Consider the following 15,786-nt stretch of genomic DNA (forward strand, 5'->3'; position numbering starts at 1 on the left):
AAAAACCTCTCCCATCCTTCCCTGGAGTGTTGTCTCAAAGTTCCATCTGCACGAAGGCCTCTCCCTGCCAGCACCACACCATCCCCCCGCAGCCCCATCCTCAGGGATCCCCCCCTCAGTGAGCACATCTTCATCCACTGATCGCTCCTGCCACTGGACACCCCGCTTTCCTCCTGTTGGGGAGCTCCAAAGCTGAGCTTCTTCTGCCACCCACAGAGGCCATGAACGTGGAGCCTGAAGGCTCAGCCCATGGGGAAGGGACCCTGAAGCTTCCTGTCTACCTCCTACTGCAGGGGGACTGCGATCCAGGCCTCCTGCCCCCGAGTTCCAGGTGCTTCTATGAAGATGGCCAATTGTCCCCAAGAGAGAAGGGCCAGGTGGGAGGTTCTGGGAGAGGGAGAGGTGGGGGAGGCCCTGCGCCTCCCACCCACCCATGTGGGAGCTCTAGGTCGTCAGAAATGCACACAGGGCCCACTGGCTTCCTGAGAGCCCCACTTCTTCCCAGAACACTCCGGGCCTCTCTTGTCTCTGGGCCTTTGCACATACAGATCCTCTGCCTGCACGGCCCTTCCCCTTCACTTTCACCCACCCTCTTCCTCCTCCCCCTCCCCCTTCAGTTCTCAGCTTGCAGGCCACTTCCACTAGGAAGTCTTCCTTGATGCTCCTGGGAGGCTCCTCCTCTGCACCCCACATCCTCTCTGCCCGCCCCCCGGGGAAGCACCTCCCCCACTGACTGTGACCACCTGGTAGGAGGGGCTGGGCCAGCACTTGTCAGCCCTGTGGCCACAGTGACCAGACAGTGTGTGTGGAATGAGTGTGAGCCATGCAGAAAGGCGGGCTGGGTGGGCTGAGCTCCAGCTGCAGGCTCCCTTCTTCCTTCTGTGCCCTCCCCTCCCACCCAGGGACCATTCCACCCTTGCCTGAGCTCCCAAGACGCCTCCAACCACCACTCAAGGCTCCCATTCCCCCCAGCCCAGCACCGACCTGCTCCCCAGCCTTCCCACGGACCACTGGCTGTGGCAGGGCCACCTCCAGCCGGTGCAGGAGCCATGCCATCAACCTGCAAGGGGGAGAGAGAGAGTCAGATCCCTTCCAAGGCAGGCAGCAAGCTCACCCGAAGGTGGACTGGAACCCAAGCCCCCGGCCCTGAAAACCACTGCCCCATCCCTGGCCTCCCCAGGAAAGCCTCTGGCTACTGTTCCGACCCCAGCAGGTAACTCAGTCCCCCCTACCCTCCCTGCCACCCCCAAGGTGCATTTCAGGCCCCTCACACTCTGCCAGGGCGGGAGCACCTAGCAGTACCTATCCTGATTTTATTTTTTTCATTTTTATTTTTTAAATAAATTTATTTATTTTTGGCTGCATTGGGTCTTTGTTGCTGCGCACGGGTTTTCTCTACTTGGCGAGCGGGGGCTACTCTTCGTTGCGGTGCGCGGGCTTCTCATTGCGGTGGCTTCTCTTGTTGTGGAGCACGGGCTCTAGGCGCCAAGAGCTTCAGTAGTTGTGGCTCGCGGGCTGTAGAGCGCAGGCTCAGTAGTTGTGGCACGCGGGCTTAGTTGCTCCGCAGCATGTGGGATCTTCCTGGACCAGGGCTTGAACCCATGTGCCCTGCATTGGCAAGCGGGTTCTTAACCACTGAGCCACCGGGGAAGTCCCTATCCTGATTTTAAATGCATGTACCACTTGGACCAACATCTCCACTTCCTCCGATTTATTTACTTGCACGTGAACGCAATGATGCCTGTACAACGCTATTAACTGCAGCAAAAGTGGAAACAAACCTGAATGTCCACTGAATGCGTAAATAAAAGCTGGTACATCCGTATAACATACTATGCAGCCGTTGAGAGAATGGAGCAGACCTCTATGCATAAAACCACCTCTGAGTTACATCTTTACGTGAAAAAAGTGAGATGAGGAACAGTATCTAGAGTTTGCTGCTGCCGGGTACGTGAGTTTAGAGGAGAAACGTGCTCAGAGCTTGTCTACGTGTAGGAAACAGCGCGGAAGCAGGAGAAGCTGCTCATGCGAATGCCCGGGGAGGGGGCGCTGCAAACCCCTTTGAATTTTCTCTCAGGTGCATGTGTTACTTTTCTAATTTAAAAGACTCTTTTAGTGGATGTTGGGCTGGGGCCACGCACTGAGTCTGCTGCTTGTGGGAGGAGAGGCATTTGGAAGGCTCACCTGGCAGGGTCCTGGGTGGGCGGCAGGGAGGAGGCCTGGATGCCGGGCTGGGGCTCTGGAGTCAGCTCCTCCTCGGGCTTCGGGGGGGCAGGAGCAGGCAGGGAGGGGCTCTCCTGGGCCTGCGGCACGGGCTCCATTTCCAAGGCGGGTCCTGGGGGCTCTATGCAGCAGGGAGGGCAGGAGACTAAGGATGACGTGGTGGGGCTCCATGCAACCCCTAGGGCACAGAGTCCAGATTCAAGGCGCCAACGTGACTGAGTGGGGAGCCCCTTGGGACCACCCCCAACTCCCCTCATCATCAGACAAACACAGAGCTGAGGTGCAGGGAGGGGAAGGGACTTGTTCAGGACCTCACAAGGCTGTCCCAGGCTACTGGCTTCCCAGCCTGGACCAAGGAGGGGGGTTTAGGACTCCCACAACAGCCTGCTCCCTGCAAGCACTGAACCCCGCCCCGAGCATCCTTCAGGCCCCAGTTGTACCCCCAGCCCAGTCTGTGACCATCCCAGGCAGCCCCTTCCCAGGTCCCCTCCCTGTACCTGGACCCAAGGCAGCATCTGCAGGCTCATCTCTCCAGCCCTGCGTCGTAAACAGGAAGTGACGTCACGAAAGAAGGTCAGGCGCATTCCCTGCCCCGGCCAGCCCCGCCCACCCTTCCCCTGAACGCCCTGCCCCTCTTGCAGCCACTCGGTGGGTCCCAGGGGTGAGGACAGCCTGCTGGAGTAGGTAGGCACTTCCTGGGTGGTCAGCTGCCTGCTCCCCCTTTTCCTCGACTTACCTCGGAGGTTTTCGGAGGCTGAGGCAGCATTTTCTCCAGATTCTGCTCAAGCCACCTGAGCAGCCAGGGCCCGGGCCTGAAGAGGGGCCAGAGGTCAGCCGAGCGGCCTCAAGGAGTGCCCAGCCACGCTGTCCTGGCCACCTGCTGGGGTCCCAGGCCTCGAGCAGCCCTTCCTCAGCTCCCTTTCTGCACACTGGGGACCTTGGACTGGATACTCTTAAAGGGCCTCTAGGGTGGGGGACTTCCACCAACCTGAAATTCTGACCCAGGGCTGGACCAGGTTCTGGAACAACAGGCCCAGCCTTGGCCTCCTGGGCACAGATGAGAACAGGGGCTGCCTGGGGACCTGAATGCAGCCTGGGGGCCTCCCTGTGACTGGGACAGAGAGCTCTGGCTTCATGGGTATGTGAGCAGTGTGGTCACACAGGGCCCCATACTTAAAGGGCCCATTTTTGGTTTAATGCTCTATCGTCACTGTCTTAAACTCTTAATTTTTTTAAAGGAGTCCTACATTTTCATTTTGCACTGGGCCCCACCAATTATGTAGCTGGCCCTGGGACAAACGTTGGGTCCCCAGATCCATCTGACCTCCAGGCAGCCCTGTCCTCTTAAGGGAAGCTCTATGCTCCCAGGGGAACCCATCCCCCATATACGGCCCCCAAAAAAGCTGGCAAGTCCTTTGGGTGCCCTCATCCTAAATCGTTTTACTGGTCTCACAAGTCAGCGGAGTGGCCCTGGGGACCCATGACCAGGGCAGCCTCCAGGGGACTAAAGAAACAGACAGCAAACTGGAGCAATGGATGAATGAATGGAGTGTGTGATTGTACATATTCATTCATTCATTCATTCATATATTCATTCATCCCTTCTGTGCTGAGTCCCCTTTGTCTGGCAGGCACTGTGCTGGGCACCAGGGCGTTCAGCAGTGACTGAGACAAAAGCCCCCGTGCTCAAGGACCCGACAGTCTAATGAATGAATGAGGGAAGGAATGAATGGGTGGGGTGGATGGAGATGAAGGCGTGACTCTGAATTTCCAGCAGAGATAGCAAACTGGAGGCTTCAGGTTTATTGCGGGAGCTCACAGTGTCTTTGAAAACTTTTCAATTCGTTGGCAACATCTAAAAATTAAGGATTATGTAAAAACCTAAATTTCTAGCTTCTCTTGAAAAACTGGAGGATCTGGCCACACCGGGTCAGCACTCCTGCAGGGCAGAGGGAAGTGGAGTTCAGTGGGGCCCCTCTCTGGAGAGAGACGTGGGCTCCCCCGTTTGCCACAGTTCCCATCCAGCCTGCCACCCACCTCGGTCAGCTCTGAGAAGTCTGAAGCTCTTGCCAACCGTGAGACCAACCTGGGCACCCCAATGTCCCCCACGGTAGCCCAGGCCCTGCTTCCGGGCTTCACACGGCACCCACCTACTCGAGGCCCATCTCTGAGGAGCTCATCCATGCCTTCTCCCATCCTCAGAAGGTGGCCCCCACCCGGGGATCTCTCAGTAATCAGCACAAGAAACCTTGAGCAGCACCGGACCCATCGTTCCGGTTTTGTGGAGGAGAAAAGTGAGGTTCAGAAGAGATGAGGGGCATGTCCAAGGTCACACACAGGCGGTGGTGGACCCTGGGCTCTGGGCATGCTGAGCCCATCACACACACTACAGATGGGGCTTAAGGATGGGGGCTCACCCGGTGTCTTGGGCCCTGGGGGCCTCACCGTGTCCATCTGCAGAAGAAAGGAAGCCGGTCAGCAACAAGAGGCCTGCCCGGAGCTCTCCGGTTAGCCCAACTCAAACCCAGGTTCGAACCCGGGCTGAGTCAGATAAGAAGCTCTGGCCCCGTGGACTCACCCCAGGGAGCAGGGCCCAATGCAACAGTCCCTGAGCCCACCCCTAAGCCATCCTGTTTCCTGGCCTTACCTGAGCCCCCAGTGCTGCAGTGCCCAAGGATCTGTCCTCCTGCCTGCTGGGACAGACAGACAGACGTGGGCAGAGTGTCCAGGGCCATCAGCCTTCCTCCCACCCCTTCCCCACCCGGCTTGCCTCAGCTCCCGGCCCCAGTAGTACCTGAGCTGGACCCTCCAAGCCAGCAGCGGTGCTCTGGGCAGGCCTGCCACTGTGGACGGGCTGTGGAACGACCTTCTCCACACCCTTTCTGAGCCAGGTCAGCACCCGGCTGCTGGGACCACTGAGAGACAGAGATACCGGCCTGCCCTCAATGTCCCCAGCCCCTCTCTGGTCGGCATGGCAGTGCACAGCATCCTAAAGAACTTGGTTTGAACCCCAAACCTCTATCTCCCCACTGTGACACTTCAGACACATCACCTCCCTCCTGGAACCTCGTGTCCCTCTCTGGAAAATGGGGGATGCCAACCCTTGGTGCCATTCCAAGCCCACCGCTGTCAGATACTCAGTAAAAGCATCGCCGCGTCACCCTGCTGCCCCATTAGCCTGGCCCCAGGGGGCCCCTCCTGCACTCGGCACATGTCTTGTGCTCTGAAAGGGTTGAGAGTTTCCTGTGAGGTGTTTCCTTGTGATGGAAGCTAGTCAGCCTAAACATGAGGGTCACAGACTCACCTTCTGAGGCCAGCCCTCCACACCCTCTGCAGACACACTTACTTGGATAAGTACCAAGGGTCTAAAATGTCTGAGCTATCTGGGAGATTTCATGGAAAAGTCTGGATTTCTGTCTTCATTGGGAAAATCAGAAGCTCTGGCCACACTCAATCTGTGTTTCACCCAAGCGCTGAGAAACCTCTGGTCCCCCCGCTCCATTTCTCTTGGTCACATGGTCCATTTGGCCCAGGAGACCCCCACCTCTGCCTGAGCCTCCCTTCAGCCAATTCCTAAGATGTTCTGGGCCTTTGCTTGGGAGTGACTGTAGACCTGAGAGCAGTGCCCATCCCCACCCCCTCAATGGCTCCCTAGCTTGGGTGGGGGGCTGGCCCTGAGGAGAGGGGAGGGTGGTGCAGTACCTGTTTGCTTCCAGAACCACAGCGACCTGAGCCTGGAGGGATGTGGGTGGAGAAGGGGCAGCCTCCTGGGCTTCTGGAAAGGAGTCCCTCATACTTTAGAACTGGAGCCTCAGGGAGACCTGTTTCTACCCTGCTGGGGAGGTCAAGTCAGAGGCAGAGGAGAGGGGAGAACCCTGAGGGAGTCAGAAGCCCAGGGTTCCAGCTCAGCTCAGCTAAAAGGTCCCCACCCTTAGCTTCTCTGAGCCTCAGTTTCTTCATCTGTGAAATGGGTCTGCCAACCTCGTGGGCTGCTTCAAGGCTCCGAGCAGCGGAGAACACAGCCCTTTCCCCGCCTCCAGCCACCCTGCCAGCCTGGGCTTCCAGCACTCACCCTGAGGGCCCGGATCAGCCTCAGCCACTTCCTTCCCCACGCAGGCCTCCTCAGGTGGCTGGAGGGTTCAAACAGGACCATGTAAACCCTCAGAGAGACTAGCCTAAGGCAGGAGCAACCCCTGATCCCCCTCACAACCGACCCCCCACAGGATCAAACAGCTCTATTCTCACAGTGGTCTCTGTAAATCCTGGTGGCCTCACCTTCCACCTGGGATACTCCCTTCTTCCCAGCCCCAGGGGCCCCTCATCCAGGGCTGGGCCCTCACCACGCCCCCCCCCAAGGTGCCCCCCAGGCCTATCACATCCCCCAGGAAGCTGCCCCACTCAAGTGGCCTGAAAAGAAAGAGGAAGAGAGTTACAAGGCCTTGGGGCAACTGAGGGGAGGAGGAGGCGGGAAGAGCCCAGCCCTCGGCCAGCCCCCAGCCAGCTCCCTCTCATTCTGCGCCAAACCTTCCATTGCCCCCTAGTAGCTGGGCGGCCTTCAGCTTCTGCCCTCTGCCTCTCATCTGCCTCTGCAGCTGCACCTCTGCTGCTGTGTGCGCATGTGTGCAGGTACAGACAAGCACGCACATGCATACAGACACACTAACGTGTGCACACATACACTAATACACTCACTCTCATATACTTCAGACACACACACAGACACAAGCACATGTGTATACAGAAAGTGACACACAGACACGTGTGTATACACACATGCATACACACACGAGCTGACACAAAACTAAGTCCATCCGCTCACACATAGATGTGCACATGCAAGGCACAAAGCACATGTGCATATACATTTGCATGTGCGTGCATGCCCCAACACACGCACATGTGCATTAGGCACATGCCAACTTGTGCCTATACACATGTGCATGCATGCAGATGCACACACGTGCAAATATCTGCAAGTGTACAGACACAGACATACAAACGTGCATACGCACACAGTACATTTGCATATAGACACAGATATCTGTGTGTACACACATGTACATATACATGCTCAGTCACATAAACAGGCATATACACGCGTACCTGCACTGACACACAAACATGCACTCATGAACACATTATTTCATATGTGTGTTAACACACAAATACACACATAGATGTGCATACACGCACAGGTGCACAAAATATGTATATATACAAACATGCAGGCACATACCAATATGTCCATCCATACAAGCACAGATACGCAAACGAGCATGCATGCACACACACATGAATAGATTCACAGACTCAGAAACACACACTTATACACACTAGCCTGCCCCACATGCACATGGAACTACAGGCACACGAATGCGTGTGCACATACACATATGTGTGCGTACATGTATGTGTGTACACACACCTGTGAATCGGCATGCATGTGTTCGTGGGCACACAGTTTGCTAATACACATGCATACACAGACATACCACTAAGAACACGAGGCACACATGTATGTACATACACATGTGTGCACATGCAAACACATATGCACAGCAACCCTATACCTGGATAGCTCGCTGTTTCCTAAACACACCCTGCATTACCCAGTAATAGCCTTCCCTCTGCCAGGAAGGCCCCACCTCTTCACCTCCTCCAGTTACGATTTGGCCCAGCCCACTGTGGTTAGGAAGCACTCCTCCACCAGCTTCCAATCTCCAAAATTAAGATGACTCTCTCCTCTGAGCTCCCAGAGTTTCCAGTCTGATACACTTATTTCGTCCTCCCAGAAGGGTAAGCTGAGGATGCTGTTGAAGCTCCCCACCTCCCTCATCACCTCTGTCTCCTAGAAGAATAACCTGGTTGGGTTCTCGTCTGCTGACCCCCAGGGGCAATGCTTTATTCATCACTGTGCTCCCGGCACTGCACACAGGCCTGGCATCAATTAGAAGCAAAATCAAATCTGTCTGAGTTTCTAAATTGGTTGTCATCAGGTTCCCAAATGAATGGGATACAGAGCTGGGAAGTTTGATGTGCTTGACTGAAAGGTCTAGGGCAGTGCTGCTCAAAATGTGGTCCAGGAACCAGTGTCAGTCTGCAAACTGTTACTGGTCCCCAGTGATTAGGCAGTTTGCAGCAGATTGTATAGCAACACACTGCTTCCCTCATGCAGAAAGTCTTAAGGCAAAACAAATACAGCTGAACTAAGCCGCGTACTTACTTATATAGTAAATTTACATCTGGCAAGCTTCTGATCACCTCCTGGACTGGTAACAAATGGTTCATGGATTGGCTACTTTGAGTAGCTCTAGAGGTTGGTAAACAACAGTCAGTGGGCCAAATCCAGCCTATTGTTTGTTTTTGTAAATAAAGTTTTATTGGAACACGACCAGCTACGCTCATTCATTTACGTATTGTCTATGGCGGTTTTCACACTACGGTGGCAGAGTTGAGTAATTAACAGAGACGGCATGACCTACAAAGCCTGAAATATTTACTATCTGCCTGTTTACAGAACCAGGTGACCGCCACGTTTCCTTCTGGCTCCAATTTTCTCTGTTGTGGAAGGTCGCTGGGGGCAGATGACCTGAGCTGGGGCTTCTCCGAGCAGTGAGGTCAGTGTGCCCTTCCTCACCATTCAGTTCTTACCAGGGACTCTTCCTCTAGCTCAGTCTCCTCAGGGGCTGTTTCAGGCTCTGGCTCCAACTCTGGCTCTGGTTCTGCCCCCTCCTCCTCCTCTCTCTTCACTGGTGTCCCTGGGGGCTGAGGCAGCACCCTCTGGACCCAGCCCAGCATCCTGACACCTGTAGGGGACCGAGTCCTTAGGCCTCTCCAGAATGCTCACAGTTGCTCCCACCATTCATGGGCTCCTTCTGTGAGTTATATATTTCGCTTTTCCTTCATCATCTTTAAAAACATTTTTGCAGTTATACCTCCAGGTATTTTCCTGATGGAAATACTCAAGCCCACAGACATATGTGTGTAAAGAGGTCGGTCACAACAGTGTTGGAGCAAAAGATGAAAACCATCCAAATATCCATCAGTAGGAGACTGGTTACTGGGAAGTACCTAATCGGTCTTCTGTAAGAGGGGCACGGATTAAATAAATTATAATACCTCCAATAATGGAATATTATGGAGCCATTTTTTTTTAAGTAGATCAATTTAAACTAACATGGAAAGATCTACACTCTTTGGACTCCAGTCATGAGCAAATCAGTTAAAGGCTCCATGCCTCAGTTTGCCTGTCTGTAAAATGGGGATGTTAACAGTAGCTATCTTGTGGAGGTTAATGTGAGGATAAAATAAACTGATGAGAACAGTGACTGGCACACACTGAGAGCTTAATAAACGTTGGCTGTGACTGTCGTTGGATGTTAAGCAAAAATGCTGATGCTAGACTATCGTGTTCAGCATAACCCCACTATAAATTTTTAAAAATCCATTATGAGCAGCATATGAATGGAAAATATTTTTTGTTTAATATAAGATAAAAATCAACCTATTTTCATGATTTAGAAATTTTTAAGAGAAAATAACAAGCCCCTTTTTTCATGGCTTACTGCGATAGTTCAACCCTGCCTTACACAGGCTCAGTTTCTGGCATCATTTACTTTCAGGGAATGGGCAGCCCTGCCCTTATGACTACATCCCTGCAGGATGGCCTGGCCCAGCGGGCGCCACACAGGTCAATATATGCAAACTCCCAGCCTCGAAGGACCCTTCCGAGGCCATGCCCGGCATGGTGTATCCTCCCTCCCCCCAGCCATGGGCAGCCAAAGTATTCTCTGTCCCTCGTCTGCCAGGGACCCTGGCCACAGGCTGCAAAGGGCAGGCACAGGGCCCAGGACCCCTGCCCCAGTGCCCATCTCCCCGCAGCCCCGGCCATGCTGCCTCACCTACTACTCACAGCCCTGACTTATGTCCCTGCTCTGGCCCTCAGCAGCCCAGCTTCCCCTAAGCGAAGCTGTGCTGAAGGACACAGCTCTGAGTGGGGGGTCAGTTCCCTGGCTCAGCCGCCAAAAATGTGACTTGGGCCAGACATGACACCTCTGGTCTTCCATTTCCTTGTTGGGTATGGGGGTAAAAACACTGATTTCCAAGGTTGGTAGAGCCCAAGATTGCATGTTTAGGATGGCAGATTCCACCGTTCCCAGCCAGCCGCATAAGCCATGATCACCTCATCCTCACCTCCTCCCACTCAGCCTCAGTAAATAAGCGTTTTCATCACCACTTCATAGCCAAGGAAATGGAGGTACAGAGAGGTCAGCAGACTTGCCCAAAGTGACACAGCCAGTAAGTGGCCCAGCTGAGTTTACGCTCAGGTCTGCCTGGCTCCAGGTGTCCCACATCTACCCCGGAGGTACTGATGTTTGCCCAGGATCGGCTGCTTCTGCAGGCCAGCCCTGCAAGCCATTTGCCAGCAGGCAGCAATGCTGGCTTGTGCTTCTGAACCTTCTGGAAATGACTAGGGAAACCTTCCCCACTCCCAGTTTCCCTTCTTCCCCCAGACCCAGCCACTTCCTCCTGCATAGAAACACGTGCAGGCCCCTCCCATCTTTTAGCCCTGTTGCTGCTGATTCCACGTTGATGAGGGAGGCGCAGGCGGGAAGGGGGGCCTGGGAGTGGTACCCAGAACGACAACAGTGCTTGGACCACCAGCCTTTCAGAGTCTTCTGGGGAGCTGTGGAAGATACAGATTCCTAGGCCCCTCTAAACCCTCTGCAGGATCTGGAATCCGTATTTCACAAGCTTCCTTGGAGAGTCACTAAGGTTTGAGCCTCACAGGGGAAGACAGAAGCCTCAGGTTTCCAGCCTTGCCGGGTTCTCCATGTCTAAATGGCTTGATGGGAGGAGAGCACGGAGGGAGTCTCATCAGGGGTCCCACGGAGCCGCGACCTCACCCTGAGTTACCTGCTCAGATGCCGTCCACCAGCCAGAAATTGCCTCTTCCTGCCTCTCTCAGCTGGCCTCTCAGACACAGAGGGGATTAATTGGCAGCAGCAGGGCCAGCCCATATGCAAAGGATTAGGAGGTTCTAAAGAGGGTGGGGAGGTGGCAGTGGAAGAGAAGAGATTGATGCAGAGGGAGCCGGCAGAAAACCCCAGGGGCCACCAGGAATCGGCTCCTGGGAAGGAGCCCTACATGGCCCTTGTTTGGGGCACCATGAGCTGCCTGGGGACCTGGTTCCCTGCATACCCTGGCCAACCCACAGAGCGGCTGGTGGGAGGATAAGAGCTTGGAGTCCCCAGGTGATTCTGGGAGACTCCTCAAGGTAGCAGGGGCCTGTCAACTCAGTCAGCAGTGGCAGGAGGCACATTCCAGCTCTCCAGCCCCAGTGCAGGGACTCAAGCAGAGTCGCTCTGTCTCAGAATCTCCTGCAGCTTGGGCAGGGCCTCAGCACCCCCTGCCTTGGGCTCCACCAGAATGGCTGTGGTCCCAGGGCTGGGCCTTTAGGGAGGACCCGAGGACGGATAGATGACTGACTGCATCCAAGCCGGCCTCCTGAACTGAGGTCGAACCCTAGAGGGGGATGGCGATCTCAGGGGAGAGCGGGAGAGGGACAGAGGCCCAGCACAAAGGGGCTCAGTGAGGTGACAGGACCTGGGTGGGGGGCAGGGCAGTGGGCTGTTAAGCAAAGGGGCAGGGGATTGACTTGATCATCTACAACATTTCTCGACCTTGCCTATGTGTCAGGCAGCCTGCCAGCCTTGGCACATTGAGAAGGACAGAAATAGGACCTGCCCTCACGGGGCTTACATTCCAATGGAAGATTCAGAAGTAAAAAAGATTAACGATGAACTTAAAAGTATTGCAGATACGCTGAGTGCCATGAAAGAAACACACAGGGCAGAGACATGTGTGAGGTGGTGGGAAGTGGGAGTGCGCACAGGTGCCTCTATGAAGAGGGACATATTTGAGCTGAGACATAAGATCTGAGTGAATGGTGTTCCAGGCAAGGGTAAATAAAGGTCCTGAGGCTGGAATGAGCTTGGATGCACCTGAGGAACAGAGAGGGGGCCAGGGGCTTAGTGGGTGTAGGGGAGAGTGGTGGGAGATGAGGTCCAGGACAGATCAGGTAGGGCCTGTAAGCCACGGTCGGAAGATTGGGTTTTAGCTGATGGCCCATGGAAGCCCATGATGGTTTAGAACAGGGGCCAGACACCACCTGTGCGGCTGTTTTGTAGTGGGCAGGTGTGGAAGCAAGGCACTAGTCAGGAGGTAGCGGTGGAACAAACCAGTGTGTGACTGGACGACCCCTGTCCTCTCCTTCCTGTGCAGAACCTCTGATATGCAACCACCCCCAAGGCAACTGGTGTGGGAGAACGTTCTTTCTGCCGTGCTCTGTCCATACGCCAGGCTGCTGGGGATCAGCGCTCCTCCCCATGGCACCTGCAGCCAGAGAGGACAGTGAGCTCTACTGCTCTGCCTGGGTGTGCAAGTGACGGCCAGCATCATCGGTGATGCTCACCCTTGCCTCTAGCTCGACGGAGGCCAGTGCAGAGATGACGAGGCTTGGACCGAGCAAGTGGCAGGAGAGAGAAGAGGGGAGGGGAGGGAAAAGGGAGGTGTTGAGGGTGTTCAGCCTAGGCAGCTGGCAGGTGGTGCCATTTACTGAAAAGAGGGAGCCTGGGGCTGTGGTGTGGAAGAGTTTGGGGGGAAATCATGCGCTCTACTTCGTTGTCTGAGAGACATCTGAGTGGAAATGTGCACCAGGTGGTGAGAGGTGTGTTTTGGGGGGTGGGGGCTGTCTGGAGTCTGGGAGAGGTGGACGACTGGAGACGGAAACTTCGGAGGCATCATCTCAGCTTGTAGATGATGCTTAAAGCCACAGGACTCATTGAATCAAAAGTAAAGAAGAGAAGGACCAGAGATGAGGCCTGGAGCACACTGGCACATTTCGAAGTTGGGAAAAGAAGGAGGAGCTAGGAAAGGAGACTGAAAGAGCTGCTGGTGGGGTAGGGGAAGAGCCAGGAAGCCGGGTTTGCTGCAGCCAAGACGGCTGAGTGTGTTGGGGGAGGATGGCCACACGGGACCACCGTGTGAGCGGAGGCTGACCTGTGCCCCAAGGCTTGGCAACCTGGGAGCATGGAGCCCGGCCAGTGGTCAGAGCCAGGTGGGCCTGGCTGAAGAGTAACGAGCTCTAGCGTGAGGCAAATGAACGAACCTCAGCTCCACCCCAGTTGGATGACTCTCGTGTGCATATATACGGAGGGAAAGAAGCCAGACTGAAAGGACCCCAATGGCCCATGCGTACAAAGCTCAAATAGGGCACAATTAGCCTGTCTTATCTATGGCTGCAAACATAGGTAGTAAAATTATAAAGAAAAGCAGTGGTTATACTACTCGGCCAGGAGAGTGGTTACCTCTTGCAGGAGGTGGGACTGAGAAGGGGTATGCGGAAGCTTCTAGGGGCTGGCGGGGCCCTAACTTGCTTTCTTTAGCTGACATCAATTTTTTAAAACAACGTTATTGTCGTATACTTTGTATGCTGTAAAATTCACCAGTTTTAAGGGTACAACTCAATGATTTCTAGTAAATTTACTGAGCTATGCAACACCTAGTTTCAGAACATTTCCATCAGCCCAGTAAGATCCCTCATGCTGGTTAGAATCACTCCCCATTCCCCCCGCCAGCCTCAGGCAACCACTAATCTGCTTTCTGTCTCTAAACATGTGCCTTTTCTAGACATTCTATGTAAATGGAGCATAAAATATGTGGAGTGTTTCTGTGTCTGGTTTCTTTCATTTAGCATAATGTTTTGATGATCATCTACATTGTAGCACGTATCCATAATTCATTTCTTTTTAATTCCCAAGAGTATTCCATGGCATACAGTCGGTTTCCATGGCATAGATATATTAGAGTCTGTTTACCCATCCGCTAGTCAATGGACACTTAAGTTGTTTCCACCTTTTGGCTATTATAAATAATGCTGCTATGAACATCTGCATGCAAGTCTTTGTGTGGACATATATCTTCATGTCTCTTGGGAAGATTCCTAGGGGTAGAATTGCTGGGTCATATGGTAAATTTATGTTTCACTTTTTAAGAAACTGTTACACTGTTTTGCAAAGTAGTACCCATGTCTTGACCTGACTGGTAGTTACACAGGGTCTCACTTTATAAATTATGAGTTACATTATATATTTATGCACTTTCTGGATTTTGTTGTATTTTTAAATTTAAAAGAGTTAAAAAAAAAATTGCGATGGGGTGATGAATGAAGTCCAGGGAAAGTTTTCTTTAAGGGGTGGGACTTGGGGATGCTGCTCTGGGGCTGGATGGGGCACTGGAGGAGAAGCAAATAGGGAGCCAAATCCTACTTGAATCTCACAGTAGGGGTGCCAGGGCCCAGCAGGCTCAGCACTTAGGCAGGTGTATGCAAAAGCACGTGCCAAGATATGCAAATAAGTTGAGTCTCCCCAGGGTTTCCTCACAGGGATGGGGGGGCAGGGTCCACCTCCAGTGGTTCTTTTTTTTTTTTTTTGGCCTCCCTGCGAGCCTTGTGGGATCTTAGTGCCCTGACCAGGGATTGAACCCTGGACCACGGCAGTGAAAGCGCTTAGTGCTAACCACTGGACCGCCAGGGAAGTCCCCCAGTGGTTCTGACCTTGATGGTGGTCAGGCCCCAGGGCTTCAGGGTGCTGGGCTTAGGACCTCATGACCTCGCTTTTTTGGGAAGGTGGGAGGGAGGCTGCAGGCCTGCAGGGAGAGTATCACCTGCTAATCCCTGTCCTGCTGAGGCCACCACTCTCCCTGATCCCCTTATGCTGACCCTGGATCCTGGAAGCCACTAATCTCCACCTCTGGAGACTCAAGGACTGGCAGGCAGGGCAGTGCCCTCTTCCGTGAGGCTTGTAAGGAGGGGAGCAAGTGTCCGTGAGCCCTGCCAGCTCACAGGCACTCCTCCCGGCAGGGCCGGGGGCCCTTGCCTAACACAGATGGGAGCTTTGAGGCCCAGAGACAGACAGTAAGTAGTCTAGGGTCACACAGCCTGCCCTGGCCGGCCCTGGCCAGCCCTGGCATGGCCACCCCCAGGGAGACCCAGCTCCTTGTCTGATTTTCCCAACATGCCCAGCCGGTGTGAGGCCTGGGAGGAAGGCTGAAAGAGGGGGCCAGGGCAAGGACCCCTGGCAGCAGGCTCTTCTCCTCAGAGCCTCCTGTTGTCATGGTTGCCGAGGAGCCGGTGCCCTCACAATCAGGCTGCAATGGGCATTGTCTCCGCAGAATGTCCCTTTATTCTCCTACTGCCTCATAAGGCACTGGGCCTCGGTCCATCTCCCTGCCTCTTTTCCCCATTGAGCAGTCGGAAGAGCGGAAAATCCCTGTAAGCCTGTGCACCTGGGGCCCGTGGCCTGCAGGTGAGGTACCACTGTAGCGGACCAGGAGCAGGGAGCCCTCCCTCCCCTCTACCCCCACTTCCCACTTCCCTGTCCCTTCCCCACGAAGGCCCAGCCTTCTAGCCGGCTTCCCCATCTGGTCGCCATGCCCTCTCCGTGCTCCTCCATGGCCCAAGGTCCTCTCTCCTCCTGCCCACCTCCCTACCGCCCACCTCCA

The 15,786-nt window shown here is 54.5% G+C and overlaps 1 protein-coding gene across 1 annotated transcript in view; it reads right to left on the reverse strand.

Moving 5' to 3' along the window:
- CNGB1 (cyclic nucleotide gated channel subunit beta 1) overlaps positions 1-11,028 on the reverse strand; it is a gene marked incomplete at its 3' end in the record, with an annotated part of 67,894 nt that extends 56,866 nt beyond the window's left edge. Inside the window, exons 1-10 of the mRNA XM_089902477.1 lie at positions 8,875-11,028; positions 6,296-6,353; positions 5,926-5,998; positions 5,018-5,138; positions 4,871-4,913; positions 4,641-4,677; positions 2,960-3,035; positions 2,721-2,760; positions 2,185-2,344; positions 985-1,060 (exon numbers count right to left, since the gene is read on the reverse strand). Coding sequence (XP_089758603.1) covers positions 985-1,060; positions 2,185-2,344; positions 2,721-2,760; positions 2,960-3,035; positions 4,641-4,677; positions 4,871-4,913; positions 5,018-5,138; positions 5,926-5,998; positions 6,296-6,353; positions 8,875-9,021 — 831 coding nt within the window. The remainder of the gene's footprint in view (positions 1-984; positions 1,061-2,184; positions 2,345-2,720; positions 2,761-2,959; positions 3,036-4,640; positions 4,678-4,870; positions 4,914-5,017; positions 5,139-5,925; positions 5,999-6,295; positions 6,354-8,874) is intronic.
- Positions 11,029-15,786: the final 4,758 nt, after the last annotated feature.

This window comes from Delphinapterus leucas, chromosome 20 (genome assembly GCF_059928025.1).
Source record: "Delphinapterus leucas isolate spDelLeu-1000000601 "Yukka" chromosome 20, BTC_Dleu_Yukka2, whole genome shotgun sequence".
Classification (NCBI taxonomy): Eukaryota; Metazoa; Chordata; class Mammalia; order Artiodactyla; family Monodontidae; genus Delphinapterus; species Delphinapterus leucas.